The 16,285-nt window shown below is 42.1% G+C and overlaps 1 protein-coding gene across 1 annotated transcript; it reads right to left on the reverse strand.

The window, feature by feature from the left end:
* Window positions 1–16,069, reverse strand: LOC109468984 (organic cation transporter protein-like). Its single transcript, XM_019767369.1, has 14 exons — window positions 15,956–16,069; window positions 10,804–10,897; window positions 9,215–9,495; window positions 7,847–7,994; window positions 6,286–6,389; window positions 4,975–5,129; window positions 4,195–4,363; window positions 3,473–3,554; window positions 3,113–3,169; window positions 2,496–2,593; window positions 1,791–1,925; window positions 1,451–1,530; window positions 1,000–1,108; window positions 1–790 (listed from the first exon to the last, which is right to left on the reverse strand). Exons 2-14 carry the CDS (start codon window positions 10,876–10,878, stop codon window positions 535–537), a joined length of 1,749 nt encoding a protein of 582 aa, XP_019622928.1. The 5' UTR covers window positions 10,879–10,897; window positions 15,956–16,069; the 3' UTR covers window positions 1–534.
* Between the last annotated feature and the right edge of the window lie 216 nt (window positions 16,070–16,285).

Genomic DNA, 16,285 nt, shown 5'->3' on the forward strand with positions numbered 1-16,285 from the left:
TGCACGTCAGCGCACGGCAAGTTCTTAGAACGAGTTCTAATGTTCGAATGGAAATAAACCGGTCAGAAGGACCTGTTCTCAGAGCTAAAGTCGGAAGAAGAAAATCGTGAAGTTTTATTAACTGTTGTTCCAAGAGCTAAAGGCGAGCCGTTTTCCTTCCCAAAGTTTTCTCCATTCTCGATGGTTTCTGGAAGTGCCTTCGTACATGCTAGATTCGAATTTAGTACGTTCGTAGAACAGAAAAAATTCTAGATACGTTCGAATTTAGTGCACGTCAGTACAAAGTACGTTCTTAGAACAGAAAATGTTAGATGCGTTCGAATTCAGTGCACGTCAGTACAAAGTACGTTCTTAGAACAGAAAATTCTAGATGCGTTCGAATTTAGTGCACGTCAGCGCAAGGCAAGTTCTTAGAACGAGTTCGAATGTTCGAATGGAAATCACCCCCACCCACCCCGCGTCAGAAAGAACTGTTCTCAGAGCTCAAGTCGTAAGTAGAAGATCAAGTTTTATGAACAATTTTTGTTCCCAGAGCTAAAGTCGAGCGGTTTCTCTCTCTTCGTCCACAATGCCTTCTCCCTTCCCGAAGTTCTCTCCGTCCTCGATGGTTTCCGGAAGTGCCTTCCCCTTGGTTTCCGGTAGCAGCAGCGCCAGCAGTCCGGCGGCGATGGACGTCCCGCCGAAGATGACGTAAGGCAGCGGCGTCCAATAGACGCCCAGCAGGTCGATGAACGGCGCTACGATCCCGCCAACACGAGCCATCATGGCGCCCATGCCGACGCCGATATTCCTGTAAAATCACATAACGTTATATATAGTATGCATATCCGAAAATAGCCAAAAAGCCCTATTTTACACAATTTCAAAGTGGTGTATGAAAAGAAACTTGTTCGAAACTACAAATCTAGAGGCCCTACATTCGAACCATCTCTGCCAAACAACGTTTAGCAACAACAAAAATCAACGTTAACTACACGCAAACTTGAACTCCAAAGTTACCTGATGACGGTGGGGTAGATCTCGGCTGTGAAGATGTAGACGATGGCGAAGGTGGCGGTGATGCAGAACTTTCCGATCATGGCCAGAGTCGTGGTCAGCCAGAACAGGTCTGTAAGGTACCAACACACATATGAGCAGGGGAGGAAGAAAGAGGGGTAGGCAACTGAAAAGAGAACGGAAAAGATGTAGATGGGTAGGAAACATGCATGTTTGTGTGATGTTCAGCACCAAGGACAGGCATGTTCACCTGTGTGTGGATAGTGTTCAGCACCAAGGACAGGCATGTTCACCTGTGTGTGGATAGTGTTCAGCACCAAGGACAGGCATGTTCACCAGTGTGTGGATGGTGTTGGGCACCAAGGATAGGCATGTGTATGAAGTAGGAAACGGAAAAGATTTAGAGAGGTAGGCAACCAAAAGATCTAGGGGGGTGGCAAAGATGTGAACTTACGCTTCGGAATGAAGAAGGCAACGATACAGGCCAAGCCTCCGACCACCATAAGACTGGACAGAGAGCAGCGCCTTCCAAACCTGACAAAAATGACAAGAAAGAAACAATTTATTAATTATTCTGTTAACTTTTGATCCAACACTTCAAAGAAACCACATGACAAGCCTCATTGGGTCAGTCTACTGAGGAAGACCAGAGTGACTGGTCAAAAGCTCTACGTGAGAGAATTTTTTGTGTTGGATCGAAAGTTCTAACTTTTAACAAACATGGATAGATACAGGAATTAACAAATGCATTAATAAATAAAAGTTGATAAACAAACAAACAAATAAACACTGACTTGTCCAGGATGAAGATAGAGATGATGTATGCCGGAATCTCCACAAATCCGGAAATGGCGAAGTTCAGGTACAAGTTTCCGTGGAACGCCGCCGCGTTCAGAGATATCCCATAGTACACCATGCTGTTCACAGCCCTGGAAGGGGGAGGGGGGCACAAGCAGTGTTAAACGCATCCAATGCAATTTCAGAGCAGCAAAACTGGAAATATTCTGAATAAGGCAATCTTTGTGATATTGACACATACTGCTTCACATTGGCACATTTGAGTCAGAATATCATACTTTGGGCTTTTAAAGCTGCAGAAACAAGCCCCAAGATGAGGCCTTTTTTTTCTGGGTGGCACCCTAAAAATCAGCCTAGGGCCCTTCCAGTAACCCTTTTCCGTCAGAATATTGGGTATTTTTTCTCCATGAGGGTCAATATACATTGGGATAGTGTGGTTTAAACTCAGTATGTAGATAAATTACTAGAATATTGGCTTTGAAAAATCGGGTTTCCAAGCCCTAAAAACTGCACTTTAACGCCATGTTCAATCAATCAATCAACCAACCAATCAATCAATCAATCAATCAATCCAATATAATTTCTAAGAGTATAAACAGAAATCAGTACGTGTGATCCTAGCAAGTGATCACTATGTTCCTATGTAAACATAGAATTTTTTCAGCAGATCAGAGTCTGTGAGGACTGAACGCATGTCTCACCAGTTGAAGAACAGGTTGAGGGTCCACTTGCACAGGTTTGGGGTCCGGAACAGGTCCACAAACGTGTAGAGGGATCTTTCAGAACCCCCTTCTACGTCCTTATAGTAACAGAGAAGATAATAATTCTATCACAAACTTCTTGTCTGAAGGCTCATTGTAAGGAACATGGTAAGCACATCAAATAGAACCAATGACAATGAACGTTATTGCATATTCACACCCTACATGGGCCAAATACACTACGTTAGATAACTGAGGTATAAGGGTAGGAGGAACAAGGGCTACATTACTGTGCTACGTCTATATCTACACGATCTCTCTTTTTAAAACAAGTATGAACAAATTTACGTAGTTTTTCATTTACATCGTAGTTCCTGGATGTCAAACTATATTTGAACAATTCTCTTTTCGGTAAGTGCGTATATACAATAATTAAGTGGGAAATGTGGCTACTCTCATGATGGTATTCGGGAATAAATTTGTTTGTGGCCATTTCCAGTAACCAACATGTCTGATTGGCGACAACAGTCGGGATTCGGGATTCGAACTCCCAACCTCTAGGTTATGAGCCATTAACAACACACGCTACCAAGTATACGGTGCAAGTGTAACCATACCTTTGTGACAGGAGTATCGTCATGGAACACTTCATCTGGAAGCGCCACCTTGGCAATCTGCAGTTTGGAGAATCCAGTTAAAGTTTGTTCGTGGCCATTAAGACACACTTCCATACCACATTACAGACATACTCGGAGACAACAAACTAGAAAGAAAATTAACTTAAAAAAAGAAAGGTCTCCCGTGCCCTTATGCAGAGCGTAGGGTGGTGCCCATATCCATTTCTGTAGCCCTTGGGCGACACACAGTTGTGCAAGGCACTACAGCAGGGGGCTAGTCCGCTGGTAGTGTTGTGTGTCTGACCTTCCCACACTCTTTCTCATATGTGCTGAATGCTAAGCAGAGAAAGAAGTGTTTACCTTTGCTCCTTCCTCCACGATGACTTTGGCCTCGCTGTGACGGTTCCTGGAGATCAGCCAACGTGGAGACTCAGGGATCAGCCTGGAGAAGCAAGACGTGTTTTTTTTTCTTTTAATAATTTGCAGTTGGACTATACTTTGTAGTTGAATCAGCGTGGACCCCTGGTAAACTAAAGTTTAAAACACGCCTCGGCGACGTGATTCTCTTTTGATCAAAAGTTCCGCTGCAGTACCAAGGTAATCCACTAGGGGGGCCAAACTCTCATCATTTCTAGATATAGTCATACCCTAAAAACCCACCAAGTATGAAACCAATCCATCCAGCCGTTCTTGAGTTATCTTGTTGACAAAATTTAATTCCCTAGGGAATGCATTCGTGGAATTCTTAGAATATTTTCAACTCAATTCGCAATACTATACCAACAGCTCCGTCCCTGAGGCGTCGCCAAAAAGCATTGTGCACTCATTATCAGCACAGCATAGTGGCGTCGGTGGCACAACGGTTAGAGCGTTGGACTCGGAACCAATAGGTACCGGGTTCGATACTCACCATGGCCCTTGGGAAAGGCACTCAACAAGACTTTCCTCCCTTTACGGTGGAGTGACGCCCACCGAGCCTCTTAGGCTAATCTGCCTAAATGTGTGCCAAAACACACTACGGCTTTGGTGCCAACATCAGCACATTGCCACCGAGAGCCGTTAAACAAATGAGCACAGCTTACCAGTAGTAGGCGATGCCGATGAGGTAGGGCATGGTGACGGCGATTTGGAACCACATCCAGGACCGGATGAGGTAGGCTACCCCGGCCAGCAGCACGTATCCCACCGCCCAGTAGATCATGATGATCATCCCCACCAGAGTACGCTTCTCCGGACTCACCATCTCAGCGCCTGGAAGAGGAAAACGAAGTCGTTCGTTTACGTCGATGAAGGTTAGACATCCAGGTACTATATTAAGATACGCCAAAAAGCAGTTTCTCAAGCAACTGAATATGATTTTGGAAACGTACGTACGGTCAGACGTTTCAGCTAGTATCCACTAGCTTTTGTTAGTGACTAAAAGACCAGAGGAGAAATCAGGTTTGACCCTTTGCTGGCGTGCAGCATTTCTCCTCTGGTCTTTCAGTCACTGACGAAAGCTAGTGGATACTAACTGAAACGTCTGACCGTTTCCAAAATCATATCCAGTTGCTTGAGTAACTGCTTTTTGGCGAACGTTCCTTTCTTTAACCGTCTTGGAACACTCACTCACTCACTATCTGGATTAATTATCGTCTGTTGTTCCCCATCTTCCGAGGGTTAGAAGTGCTTGCACTGCAATACTGAGGCTTGATGGCAGCCCGCCACTTGCCTATATCCTGTGGGTTGACATTACTCAGAATATGTAGGTTCAAGTGGTGGAAATCCTCCCTTACATTGTCAAACCATTTCTTCTCTGGTTGACCACGAGGGCCAATGTTTGACCAATAAACCATCTTCTAGCTGGAGGATATGATACGTACCTATGACGAAGGGTATCTCGAAGATGATCATACAGGCAGATGCCATGATGAAGCGGAAGGCCACGAGGACGATGAAGTTCGGTGAGAAGGCGGAGGCCATGCCGAACAGGTACAGCACGGCAAGCAGGACCAAGAGGACCGGCTTCCGGCCCCAGCTACAGGGTACAAGTACATGTGTTCATTTGTTTATTTTGATTTTTCATAACGTGAAAGGGAGGGCAAAACAGGCAAAACACCTTTACAAGTTGCCCTCCCCCATACAAAAACACATACACAACATCAAAATTTACATTGTCAATAACAACAAGTATAACAATACACAGAATAGGCAATCAGTATAGAAGGTTAAGCATAATTCAAATATATCTAATAAGTAGTTATAATATATTGTGTTGAAACAAGACTTAGTGAGGTCTAGAAGCAATACAAGAACTACACCCACAAGAAGTAGTACAAGTACATGGCAGGTCAAGACTGTAATGTGTGTTAAATCTGTTGTAGGTGGCCTTGAGTAGTTTATGTTTAAATGATATGATATCCGATGTGTATGATATACATATGTATGATCACGAAAGTTCATCTGTGTCGGTAGTAATCATAGTAAAATGTTGAACTTTACTCCCACACCAAGATTAGACACCAAATTTTTTCAACAACCGCCTTCATCAGGATAATCTTGCGAGATTACGTTTTGAAGTGCTTGGTCATTCATTATCCTGCCTGATGATGACGCCAGCAAAGGGTCAAAGTTTGTTGGAAGTCAATAACGCCCCCCGTCCCTAACGTTTGGTGAAAGTCGATACCGCCCCCCGTCTCGCTGCACACCAGTTCATAACTTATTTTAATAACACCACATACAAAAACAGTCTTGAAAGTTCATCTGTGTTGGTAGAAATCATTATGAAACAAGTTTAAACTGTACTTTCCAACACAAGAAATTGGACTCACCCAACTTTTCGACTGTACAACTCCAGTTTTTGTCAAGAAATGAGCAATCCACCGCTTCCGTGACGTCACGCAGATAACACACGTGACTCCATGAGCAGTGGATATAGGTTACAACCATCCCTCAACAGAGACGGGGGCGCCACAGACTTTCTGCAACCAATGATCCACTGCTCACGGAGTCACGTGTGTTATCACGGAAGCGGTGGATTGCTCATTCCTTGACAAAAACTGGAGTTGTACAGTCGAAAATTTGGGTGAGTCCAATTTCTTGTGTTGGAAAGTACAGTTTAAACTTGTTTCATAAAAACAAACAGTTCTTAATGTATAATAAGCTACGCAGACTAACATACGATGTTTACATACATGTCTGCCGCGTGTCCACCGAAGAAAGAGCCGAACATCAGCCCAGCCATCCACACCGACTGAATCATGTTCACCTGCCACTTCTTATCACACACCACGTCCCACTGGAACAAACAGCACCGACATTATAGCAATCAACTGGTGAACGTACCAACTACTAAGTACCTAACATCAACCCAGAAAAGAACACAAAATAGTCAAGTACCAGACGCCTTGTTTACGGTGTTCTTAAAGGCATCTAATGCGATTTCAGGGCAGCAAAACTGAAAATATTCTGAACTAGAGTTCCACGATCTCATACCTTCGCCAAATGATGTTAATCTTTATGTCTGACAAATTATACATTAGATTATTCCCCCCTAATCTAACAAATAGGAACCTAATTTTCATGAATTATATCATTTTATCATAATCTCGACCAAAAGACAGTCTTGTAATAACAAACAATGCATTCTAGTATTTCCTAATAAATTATGCGAATGAGGTCCTGATTTGAATAAATTATGTTTAATGATGTTCACCTCAAATTAACTTTAAAATACCACAAGTATGAAATTCCAGACAGTTATCATTACATAATTATAAAATTTCTTCATTAATTATGCAAATTAAGTCATTATTAACATAATCAATATCTGCCTGTGTTTCTCTCGTTGTCAATTACCAATGTCACAAGCTTCAATTGTCTTATCATGGAATGCAGCTGATTTACAGAATTTCCCCATAAATTATGCAAATTACATCCATATTTGCATAATTGTCACATAATTATATCAAGCATCACGTAAGCTACCTACATACCAAAAATCACGACGATCCGTCAACCGGTTCGTTGAGTTATCCTCTTTTTAATATTCTCAAGAATATATCCCTGCAGTTCCAGAGCAAGCCGTTAGGGGGCCCAAACTCACGTCACTTTTTCCCCAGCACAAGAGCTACCTACCATCCAAATTTCATCACCATAGCATGTCTAGATCATGAGATATCAAAACCGGAAGTTCAGCTGCAGTACCATAACAAGCCGCTAGGGGGTCCAAAATCTAATCATTTTGAGGTCTCATCAAGACCTACCCACCTACCAAGTATCAAGACAATCCATCAAGGCCTTCTCAAGTTATCGTGTTTACAGACAGACAGACACACACACACACACACACATACACGAACGCCTCTGAAAACATAACCTTCTTGGCGAAGGTAATAAGGCGATCTTTGTGATATTGACCCACACTGCTTCACATTAGCACATTTTCAAAAAAAGTCAATATTTCATACTTTGGGCATTTAAAAGAAACAATCCCCAAGATGAGTCCTTTATTTTCTGGATGGTACCCTAAAAATCAGCCCAGGGCCCCTCCAATAACATTTTCCGTCAGAATTTTGGTATTTTTATTCAATATACATTGGGACAGTGTTTCAATTCACTATCACAACTAGATAGTTTCAATTCACTATCTAGATAAATCAATAGAATATTGCCTTTTAAAAATCGGGTTTCCAAGCCCTAAAAACTGCATTGGATGGCTTTAAAGGATGTTTTTTGTGTAGTGTAATTAGTTACCTGAGTGACGACCGTGTTCTCGAACTGTGACCTGTCATACACGTATCCCTGGTCGCACTTTATCTTGGTCCTGTTGGCTACCGGGTACCTGTCCACAAAATCTTGGTACGTCGTCTGCAGATCTGAGGCAGAGAAGTTATAACTGTACCTGAAAATGAACAAAGCAAGAAATCTGAGTACGTCGGTGAAGGTTAGACATCCAGGTAATAAGATACGCCAAAAACAGTTCCTCAAGCAACTGGATATGATTTTGGAAACGGTCAGACGTTTCAGGTAGCATACACTACCCTTAGTCTCTTAGTGTCACTGACGAAAGGTAGTGGATGCTACCTGAAACGTCTGACCATTTCCAAAGTCATATCTAGTTGCTTGAGTAGCTGTTTTTTGGCGTAAGAAATCTAAGATTCCAAAGATTACAATGTTCACAACAACTTACAATATAAGATACCACATTCAACAATAATACATTTGCCAGTAATCGCTACAAAACTGAAAAGATGGGTGATATCACAACTAACAGCGAGCAGATTATTTTTGGACTGAGCAGAGCTGTTTGGATTAGGACTCTAGCCCTTTACTACTTATCCATTTGGTCTGTTACACAATGGATCATAATACCCCCAGTGAGACCCTTCATGATTCATTGAAAACCCCAAAAAATCTCGAAATAAATTTCGAAATTTTTTGTCATCTCGAAATTTTTTTGTCATCTCGAAATTTTTCAAAACAAATTCGAAACTTTTTCGAAAAATCTCGAATTTTTTTTTAAATTTGGAATTTTTTCCCAAAAAAATTCCTTCGCGAAATTTTTTTTCAAAAATCTTTCCCAACCTCATGACCTTCGCGGAGTACAAACACCGACCTGAAAAAAAAAGATCGAAAATCTTTTCAATCTCTTCTTGAACTGTAAACTTCATTCATACAGTAGAATATCCTATAGCTACAAGAAGTGGAAAGAAGCATCGTGGCAAATTGGCGTACTTTATGTTCTTGAGTCATTTTCATTATCAGTATTATTATTTGAATTATTGTATAGTGGATGGTTGACTGTATACATTTTCTTCTGATTTATGAATAAAAAAACACCGACCTGAAACACTGGCTCTGTTTCCACACGTCGCCTTTATCTGGATTTTTTTTTCGAAAAAATTTCCTTTCCAAATTTTTTTTTTTTTCAAAAATCTGCCCCAATCTCATGACCTCTTAAAAAATACCGACCTGAAACACTGGCTCTGTTTCTACTCGTCGTCCTTTATCTTGTTTTTTTTTTTTCCGTAAAAAATTTCCTTTCCAAATTTTTTTTTTTTTTTCAAAAATCTGTCCCAATCTCATGACCTCCTAAGCGGAGTAAAAAAAAAACACACCGACCTGAAACACTGGCTCTGTTTCCACTCGTCGTCCTTTCTCTCCCAGGGGACGGTGATGTTACGGATCTCGGCGTCGGTCGCGTTCAGTCCCGTGAAGTTGACATCAGGTTGCCGGCAGCTGAACTCCGGCTCGGCGGCGATAAAGACGATGCCCATGGTCTGGAAGGCGTTGAAGATGGCCGGGAGGCAGACCAGGAGGTAAACCCGCTTCTGCCACGGCCCGAACCCGCCTAGGTACTTCAGGGCCTTGTCGTAGTTCACCTTGATGGAGTCAGAGATGCCCTGGATGGAAACACGTGAAATGTGTCTGTCTTCTTTCTACACATTGCATATTTTTAATAATGGTTTATTCGTCATTCAACACTTGTACAGAAAGGCAGGCTCCATTAAATGGAACCTGAATTGTTCTGACAATTACATCGGATTAATTAATAAAAGGTTAGCACACATTAAAATCATTATACGTCATTGATTATTAATATGAGATAAGTTAAAAGGTCATTCATTTAAAATAACAGATGTACACACAAATTACAGGCAGGATAAACAATTCTATGAACAGTAGGATATATATGTATAATGCGTACTCTGAAGTAAAAGCTAGGAATTCAGCATCCGAATCATGTAAGGAATCGCACTAGATCTATATCTTTCAGTTCTACAGAACACAGAGTCTAGTTTGTGGGATGAGCGAGTCGTCCTGCCGCTAATCGAGGTTCTAGACGGTGGCAGTAGATGACGGTGCAGCTTAGACTGTTCAAGGGACTTGGCAAAGGTCAAAGTCAGTTTCTTTTATTAGTCTAGCGGCATATATAGCTGGCAAAATCAGCCGAATTGTGCACTTTTGTCTAAAAGCACCAAATTTGGTAGTTGAAAATATTCTAAGCAAATCTGGATATGGAGGCATTTTCATTTTTGCCCAGGAGCACCGTGACGTCATATCTTGAATTTAGAACCCCCAAAATAGGCGAAGCGTTCTAGTGCCCTAATTAAGGGGGAGGGGCCAAAAAATTACACATCAATATTTCTCCCTGAAAATTTATATGCCACTTTAACCTACCACAAGGTACACACATCTTGTTTCAATATCGCTCTTCTACGAAAAATTATGAGTCTTTAAATCCCATTTGTTTAGTAATTTTTATCTTAAAAATATATATTAAGTTCTTTTTTTACTCCGCGGAGTAAGGAGATTTGCCTCCTGCTGGAGTATTGTGGTCAGTTGGTTTTACATGTTCGCAGGTAAAACTCGCATTTCCCTTTGTTTTGTCGGCATGCAATTTGGTACATTGTCTACAGGCATGTCCGGGATGATGCCCGTATTTTTATGTTTACCGTAGCTGTTTTTGTGGTTAATGTATATATTTCAGAGAAGAGGAAGAATTAGATATATTTCAGAAGTACCCCCATATACTTTTGGAACTGGCCGCAGATAAACTGTTATTATACTTTACATATAAAATATTTTACATTCTAAGATTAGATGATTACAGCATTATCTCGGCCTGGCTTCGCTGTCGAATATTGAAACATTATAAGAACAAAACAAAAATGTTATTTTGTCTGGCTCCCAGGATAGCTGATCCATACCTGATCTTTATCCGTGGCGGTCCCGTTCGCCTGCCCGTCAACTAGCGCCTCGTCCTCTGGTTCTCTTTCCGCCATGTTTCTTCGTCACCTCCCGCTGTAGAAAAAAATCATTGAGTGTCAAAGCTGTATTTCAAACCGCTTTAAGAAAAGAGCTGAGTCGCATCAAGGGCGGCGCCCATCTACGTTTTCAGTAGCCCTGGGCCACACATTTCCCAAATGCTGAGTGCCAAGCAGAGAAAGCAGTATGTACCATTTTTGGTACATACTGCTTGGTATACATGATTTGGTATTATTAGATAAGAACAAATAATTATTAAGTAACGCAATTTTTGGGCAATCTGGCGTTCGACAACTAGATACTATTTGAATTGTCAATAGCATGTATGAATTCAGGACAACAAATATTGTGCTACGTACACGGAATTAAAACGACTTATTATGCTTCACGGAGTATTTTTGTCGGTGTTACAATGGGGACAGAGTCACGAGCATCCGTGAAGCCCTCACGACCAGATGATGATGACAATGGGGAGGGGGGGGGCATGATACACAGATGATGATGACAATGGGGAGGGGGGAGGGGCATGATACACAGTCATGACAGTGAATTGCTATCTGTTAACGGCACTGACCACTAGAACTCTATATAGCGAGTCCCTGGTAGAACGGATTCTTCAGCGAATCTTATATTGGCGAGTTGAAGCTGTTCTTTCAACGTCAGCTTGGGAAGGAATCATTCTTTGAGGAGGAATCACTATTTCGTGCGCTGGAGCTGGAGCGGGGCATTCGGACTGCAAAAACTAGGTCACTAGACTAGGTCAAGCATGAGCGGTATCTCTACTGGAATTTCTAGGAGGGGCCTGCATACCCTTTTTCGTAAGGCGTAATCAGGCCTTTTTAGTCTCCGTAATCCATAGGCAATTAGTACATTAGCCGCAAAGCGTTAAGTCGTAATCAGCTCTGAAACTTTAACGTAATTCGTAATCGGCGGCGAAAATTTTGTAATCACTACACACCAACCCCCAGCCCATGCAGGCCCTCTTCTAGGACTAGTAGTAGTACGTATTTACACCATATGGGCTCTAACACTGATACCTAGTACAACAGTTGTACTCACAGAAGTCAGTAAAGTTTACGATTATGGAAAGGAAATCTTCTACGCACCAAAGTTTTCACTTCTCGATCTAGTTCCGCTTGAAAAAGAAAAGGCTGACAAAGGATGCTGCTTGAGTCTTGGGCTGCTTGAAGTGTGTTGGATTATCAAGGTGTGTCTTGGGGGTATTGCCTTACGGTACCGTTAGCCTGGTTACCAGACTCCACAGGCTGGCTTACTCGGGTGTTTTACCGGCCCCAGTCCTCCTAGAGGCCTCTGCTAACATACTAAAGCTTTACGCTGCTATCCAGGCTACTATAGGCTGACCTGAGCCGTGCCAAAGAACAGGGCCCTTTGACGACCTTCCCAGCTGGAAGTCTGTGAAAAATTTCCGCCTGATCTTTAGCGGCTGACTTAACTAGGACAACTCCCCGCGTGCCTTGTCAACAGTACCGACACTCGTGTCAGTTCTGGCTTCCTCTATATCTAACAGGTGGGAATCTAATCTTCTTCCGACATGTTCCATACGGCCGCACACCACTTCTGATTGTCTTCTTTCGTTTAGTTTAGTTTGTTTAGGATCTCCATTAGTGTGAATTTCACACTACTCTTCCTGTAGTCCGTAGTGAATAATCAGACCAGTATTTGGACCATCGCACACCGGGGCATGCCCCTACTCTTTTTTCGAAAGGTGTGGTGGGTTCTTTAACATGACATGTGTGGGGTGTGGCTCTCCCCAAACACGGGACCTCCATTTAACGTCCTATCCGAGGGACGTCGCTAGCCAAGCTAGGTACTCATTTACACCTGAGTGAAGTGAGGAAAGTGCCTTTCCCAAAGTGGCATCGGGCAGGATTCTAACCCGGGACCTCTCGGGTCTGAGCCGAACACTCTACAGCTACGCCACACGACCCCACCAAGCAGATGTTGAGATCGATGTTTTTTGATTGCCCAACCTTTCCGTTGAAAGTTGTTTACCAAAGAAACCCTGTTGACCTTGGCACATACAATATCACCGGCCCTCCCGTTGGTCTATTTTATTATATACTATCAACCGGGCATAACATGACAACAATGATTGTTGTAACAATGTCAGGCATGGCAATCTGCGGTAAACAAAAGGAAATGTCTGGACAACAAGTTTGAATCCCTAGCAAGACCAGCGCTTATAACGTTCTTACACGCTACTGGTAGAGAATTTCGAAGTTGCCTGTTTACTCGTACAGTGTACTTTCAAATCACTAGCTCATTGCTGTGTTACATACAAAATGTAATGTATAGCTGTTATGTGATATCTATACACGCCAGAAGCACTATTCTAATGATTCAAAGCTTGGAGTCCTACCCTAGTGGATTTAGTCCTTTTTACTATCGATATCATACTCCAAACATGAAACATATGCATTTACTCATTGCTGCAAGTTCTAAATATTGCACAAACACATGAAAATGCACAGGCAAACACACATAAGTCTGGACAATCCATAGTTTCAAAACCAAGGTCACTACTAACTAGGTCTTGAAGCCTTACCGCAATAGGAGTTTGCTCCAAGCGTTTTCGCTGGCGAAGCTTTCTCTAGTTGTTAGCTTCAGTCCAACCTGTGTACCACATGCTCCACACACACTGTATTACGGCGAGGTTGCTATTGTGCTTTATGCTCCAACGATCGTGTTAAGACAAGTGGTTTTGAAAGGACGCAGTGGGTTGGGCACTACAATAATAGCGTTGACATTTGACCTGGGATAATGTTACGACAGAGAACGTTGGAACTTGCTCAACTAGTCGCGGACAAAAGTGTTTCCAACCAGCATTTTCTCATGAAATTTTATTTTAACGAATTGTGTCTACTGTTAACTTGAAGAAAAAAATTTTGTCTCAAAGATGGACTAAGTAAATTAGAGTTGCACTGACAAGGGTACGGACCAGTTGCAAGTGCGCCACGCCCCATTACTATTGTTCCATTAGGGTAATGTTTACCACATCTTACGCCACGCCAATTTAATTTGTTGGCTCTCGGATTTTTTCTGAAATGATATGAAGCGTCAGGGCGAAAAAAAGTAGAATAAAAACAGCCCTGGGCATCCTATTATAGCCCCAAATACTTCGATAGGAGCAATGAAGTCAACACAAAAAAATGGGTTGATATTTAAACTATGAATTTTGAACTTTTAATCGAATCACTTCATTGATAGATAGAACCGAAAACTGTAACAACTACCAAGAAAAGGACTTTTCTCAACTGACGGGGCAAAATATTAAGCATTTTAGTTGATTCAGATTGAACCAGAATCTTTTTTTGCAAATCAGAAAAAAATGAAGAGGCGAATCCGAGAACCAACAAATTAAATTGGTGTGGCCTAAACTGTACTTCTGATTCCTCTTGGCTTTTGTTTTTTTTACACACATTCTTTAACGTACTACTAATTCTACCACAACACATGAAAGTGGTTTCTGTTAACCCCCTTTTGTGACACTAAACAATCTTACAACCTACAGGTATTTTAATCTCCAAGCAGATCTTTCGGTGGCTGCAAAGACAGTATCAAATTGGTCAGGCTGTATCCATTTGCCACACACCAAAAAAATACCAGTACAAAAAAGAAACTCAAATAAAAGTTAACGCCTTAAAAACACGTCAAAATAATCCTAAACCTCTGCTTGGAGAGTACAAGTGTGTAAAATTGTAGAGTATGACAACATTTTTCGTTACAATAGTATATATCCTGCTTATTGGCTAGGTTACCACAATTAAGGTAATTAATTAGGGCAATAAATATCCAATTATGATTACATGATAACCAATTGTGACAATTGTGGCTACAAGACAACCTCAATAGAGACAATAGGCCTGTCAATGAAAGTAGTCTGGATATAGAAAATAAACTAGAAAGGTAACATTTGCAAAGCAAATGCATAATGTTTACCTTCGCATAATCTGCTCTGTTAATTCTCTCACATTCATATATATGGTGGCAGGAGTCTAAATCCCTCCTGCTATAAAATTGCAACACAAGTTACCATGGTGATAGACTGTCTAGCCCAGGTCATTGACCTTTTGTGTTTGGAGAAGAGGAAACAGGGCCAAAATATACATTTCAACAAAAACATATATTTCAACATATTCCACTGAGCCCTGAAAACCCGTTTCCAACCTGGTCTAGATCTTGTGTCCAGTCTATTATGGTTTGGGTGGACCGCCTTAGGGCATGTACTGACGTTTCCCACCACCCAGTTCAACTAGGCTCCCCCGAAGGAGTTTTACTAGCCTGGTTCCCAGTCTCTCGTGGTCTGGGTGGACCGTCTTAGGGCCTGTACATAAAAGTTTCCCACCGACCAGTTCAACCAGGCTCCCCGGTAGGAGTTTTACGCTCGTAAGTTAATTTCATGTCAGAATCTAAGAGTGGTGAACGTCCTTGGTCGTACAGAACCCAAAGCCAAGGGGAGCTGAGTTGAACTGGGCGGTGTGAATCGTCTACAGGCCCGAAGAGATTCCGTCCAAACCACGATAGGACTGGGCACCAGGCTAACCTGGATGCCAGACCCCAGCACTGGGTCCTGTATCTAATACTAGTATCCAAGCTTTGAGCCTAGTGTGCTATGAGCCTGGCACCCAGGCTACTTTCCACCGAGCCAAAACTTCTGTGATCGCCCAGATACTGGCTAGCTTCGAGCGACTTGCTGTGTACCCCTTCTGTTAGCTGTGTACGCCGTATCCCAAGTGGTCCGCTTCCTTACAGGCGCCGGTAAAATGAAAACTCACCACTTCAAGTTCGTACACAACACGCAAGGTGCAAAAAACATACAAAAACAAGCCGCCAGGTGCCCCAACATCATCATTTCATCTTTCATGTTCTACTTACCAAACGTCAAGGCCATTTATCTATTATTTATCAGCCTTTTCGAGTCATCGTGTTCACAGAGTACACAGACACACACACACTCGGACACATACACTGAGACACACACACACACACACACACACACACACACAAGCACGCTACCCAAAACCATAACCTTCTTGACGAAGGTAACTTCACTGATTCTTACAATTCACGTACCTTTTTCTCTCCCTCCACGCGTTGAATGTACAAGAGCACGAGTGTTGACGCTGGAGTTGTCTCACACAAACAGACAGTTTACCTTGAAGCTACGTAGTCGGACCGGTTTACCGGTTACTTCATGTAATTAGCCATGATTTAAAGGAGTGCCGCATTGACAGAGAGCTTTTTGTTACAAGGCCACAGCAAGTAAATTTTATGGATGACATCCACCGCAGATTCCAAATCTAATGCGAGAGAGCGAAAAAAAAGGCGGGCCCAAAAAAAAGATTCCTACATTTTGAAATGAGACTTGAAATGATACTTATATTGTGCTAAATTTAGTACCAA

The sequence above is a fragment of the Branchiostoma belcheri genome, unplaced genomic scaffold (assembly GCF_001625305.1).
Source record: "Branchiostoma belcheri isolate BF01 breed outbred unplaced genomic scaffold, Haploidv18h27 scaffold2, whole genome shotgun sequence".
Taxonomy (NCBI): domain Eukaryota; kingdom Metazoa; phylum Chordata; class Leptocardii; order Amphioxiformes; family Branchiostomatidae; genus Branchiostoma; species Branchiostoma belcheri.